Genomic DNA, 2,882 nt, shown 5'->3' on the forward strand with positions numbered 1-2,882 from the left:
CCCGGGTCCTCACATGAATTGTGAGACAAAGAAGCAAAAGATAACAAATCAGGGGACATATGATGAGATGCTCCAGAATCCAAGACCCAGATGGACGAAGATATACCTGAAATGCATAGGATGACAAACCTATTTGTGAAGAAGCTGACATAGCATGAGGCTGTGAAGCGAGGAACTGTTGAAACTGCTCAAACAAATATGGATCCAAAGACGGTGCAGCAACTGCATTGTTAGACTGAGGTGGTCGATATGTTCACTGGTTTGATGGATTACCAGGTTTCCATGGAGTGTTCTGAGATGGCTGCTGCTGCTGCTGCTGTGGTTTCCATGGAGTGTTCAGAGATGGCTAATGCTGCTGCTGTGGTTTCCATGGAATGTTGTGTGGTCTTTGTTGTTGCTGTTGCGACTGCACTTTTCCTTTACTCAACAATAGTGGGCATTGAGCTTTCCAGTGCCCCTTCTCTTTACAAAAAGCACACTCATCTTGAGAAACCTTCGTATTTGACCTGTTTTGGTGATTAGCTTGAGGTCGTTGAGGAGCTGCAAAGACAGATGGTGTAGTCAGGATTGTCCCTGTGTCAATGTGAGACTTAAGACGAATCTCTTCAGCTAACAATTCACTTACAACCGAGTCAACAGAAGGAAGAGGGTTGCGATGAAGAATCGTCCCACGCAGACCCTCAAAATCATTCTGAAGTGCCATCAAAAACTGTACCAAGCGTTGTTCTTCTCTCCGAGCAATATAAGGTGAGAATGCTCGCAATTCTGCAGATTCTGTTAATGCCAATTGATCTCAGAGTGACGACATGGCAGAATAAAATTCTTGGATGCTCATATCTTTCTGCTGAAGGGCCTGAATATCTGTCTCCAATTGATATTGTTTGGCAAAATTAGACTGTGTATACAAGCGTGCCAGATGGTCCCAAACCTCCTTAGCAGTATCGTATTTTGCCAATTGAGCACCGATTGAATGCGCAACAGAATTATTAATCCACGTAATAATCTTCGAATTATCTGCCTCCCAAACATCCAATGACACAGCATAATCAGGGTTCGTCTGGTCTGTAGGCTTGTCTCGCACACTTGTGACGTAGCCCCACATCGATTTCCCCCGCAAGAAATTCTTCATAACATAACCCCAATACGAATAATTTTTTCTATCCAATTGAACACTAATCGACTGAAGAGAATCGTCTTTACGAGTAGCCATGATGCCAAAACCAAACAAAAACCGAACGAATAAACCAGAACACAATGCAGAGAAGAAATCGATTACCAAAGAGAAACTATACGAACGAAAAGTTGTACGAACACAGCAAACTATACGAACGAAAAGTTCGATCCGCGAAAGATGTGGACGAGATTAACAGTTCTTCTCTACAATTAACAGATCCATGAGATGGAGGCTCTGATACCATGAAGAAATAGAGAGCGAGCGAAAAGCTCAAGTCGTAGATTGTAAAAGTGAATAAAGAATACAAAGAAAATATGTTTATATGACTAGGGTAAACACAAAATTAATAAAGTGACTAATCTACCCTTGAGAGCTAACAATAATATATTCTAATATATTCTAACAATATGATCATTTTGAGAGGAAGCTAATTAGAGGAAAATGGAAAGCAATATGAAATGATTGTAAGAAGTCTTTAGGTGGTGAAAGCAAGAATGGTACCAGTCATTTACTTGACCACATAAAAACATATTTGCACAAAAAGTAGAAGGCTATAAAACAATCTCTATTGCCACCAACAAATTCCAATGACAAGACAACGATTCTTGGGACATACCATTTCAACCAAGATCACGGGAGGGAAGAGCTTGCAAATATGATTATATTGCATGAGTACCTGCTATCTATGGTTGATCATGTGGGCTTTAGAATGTACTCTTATGCCTTACAACCATTATTTAAAGTTGTTTCCCGGAACACAATTAAGAACGACATCATGAAGATATTTGAGCTTGAAGATATAAAACAATGAAATTATTAGATTCAAATGCTAGTCGGATTGCATTGACTACTGATATGTGGACGTCAAATAATAAAAAAAGAGATCATGGCAATCACTTCACACTTCATTGATGCTTCATGGAAACTACAAAGTCGGCTTTTAAGGTAAATTTTTTTTTTCTCTTTAGCTTTGTACTTGTATTTACCATTAATAAAATTACTTTAATTGTTAAAATTTATTATATTTATTTTTTTACTAGGTATATATGTGCCTTGTACACACTGTTGAGATCTTTGCAAATTCCCTTGTTGATAACCTCTTGGATTGGAATTTGGATCGTAAGGTGTCTACTCTAACTATTGATAATTGCACAACTAATGATGCTATGATTGAGCTTATTCTATATAAGCTTCCTCCGAGTTCACTTATTTTAGAAGGTAATTATTTTACATGCGGTGTTGTGCACATATTTTGAATGTGGTTGTAAGGTATGAATTACAATTAATCAGTCAATTAATCAGTGGCAGTATTGGAACAATACGATTTAGTGTCGAATTTTGGACAGCAATGCCGAAAATAGATGAAATATTTATTAAAATAGCTCGACAGTTGAAGGTTCCAAGCACTAAAAAATTGGAACTTGATTGCAAAACATGTTGGAACTCTACATATTTAATGCTTAATACTGAATTGGAATATAAAGATGTGTTTGCTCATTCGAAACACCGTGAAAGTTTATACAAAAGAGTTTCCACATAAGAAGATTGGTCAAAAATGATAGAGATTCCTTCTAAATTGGAGATTTTTTTTATGATGCCACAGAGTTACTTTTGGGGACCAAGTATCCCAATATAAATCTTTTCTTATCAACTATTTGTAATATTAAGTTGGAAATTGATAATTGGATTCTTTGGATGATAATGTGAT

General features: G+C 37.2%; 1 protein-coding gene across 1 annotated transcript; it reads right to left on the reverse strand.

The window, feature by feature from the left end:
• Window positions 1-346: 346 nt before the first annotated feature.
• LOC140835271 (uncharacterized) lies at window positions 347-1,210 on the reverse strand. Its single transcript, XM_073200759.1, has 2 exons — window positions 964-1,210; window positions 347-774 (listed from the first exon to the last, which is right to left on the reverse strand). Exons 1-2 carry the CDS (start codon window positions 1,208-1,210, stop codon window positions 347-349), a joined length of 675 nt encoding a protein of 224 aa, XP_073056860.1.
• Between the last annotated feature and the right edge of the window lie 1,672 nt (window positions 1,211-2,882).

This window comes from Primulina eburnea, chromosome 6 (genome assembly GCF_022965805.1).
Source record: "Primulina eburnea isolate SZY01 chromosome 6, ASM2296580v1, whole genome shotgun sequence".
Lineage (NCBI taxonomy): Eukaryota > Viridiplantae > Streptophyta > Magnoliopsida > Lamiales > Gesneriaceae > Primulina > Primulina eburnea.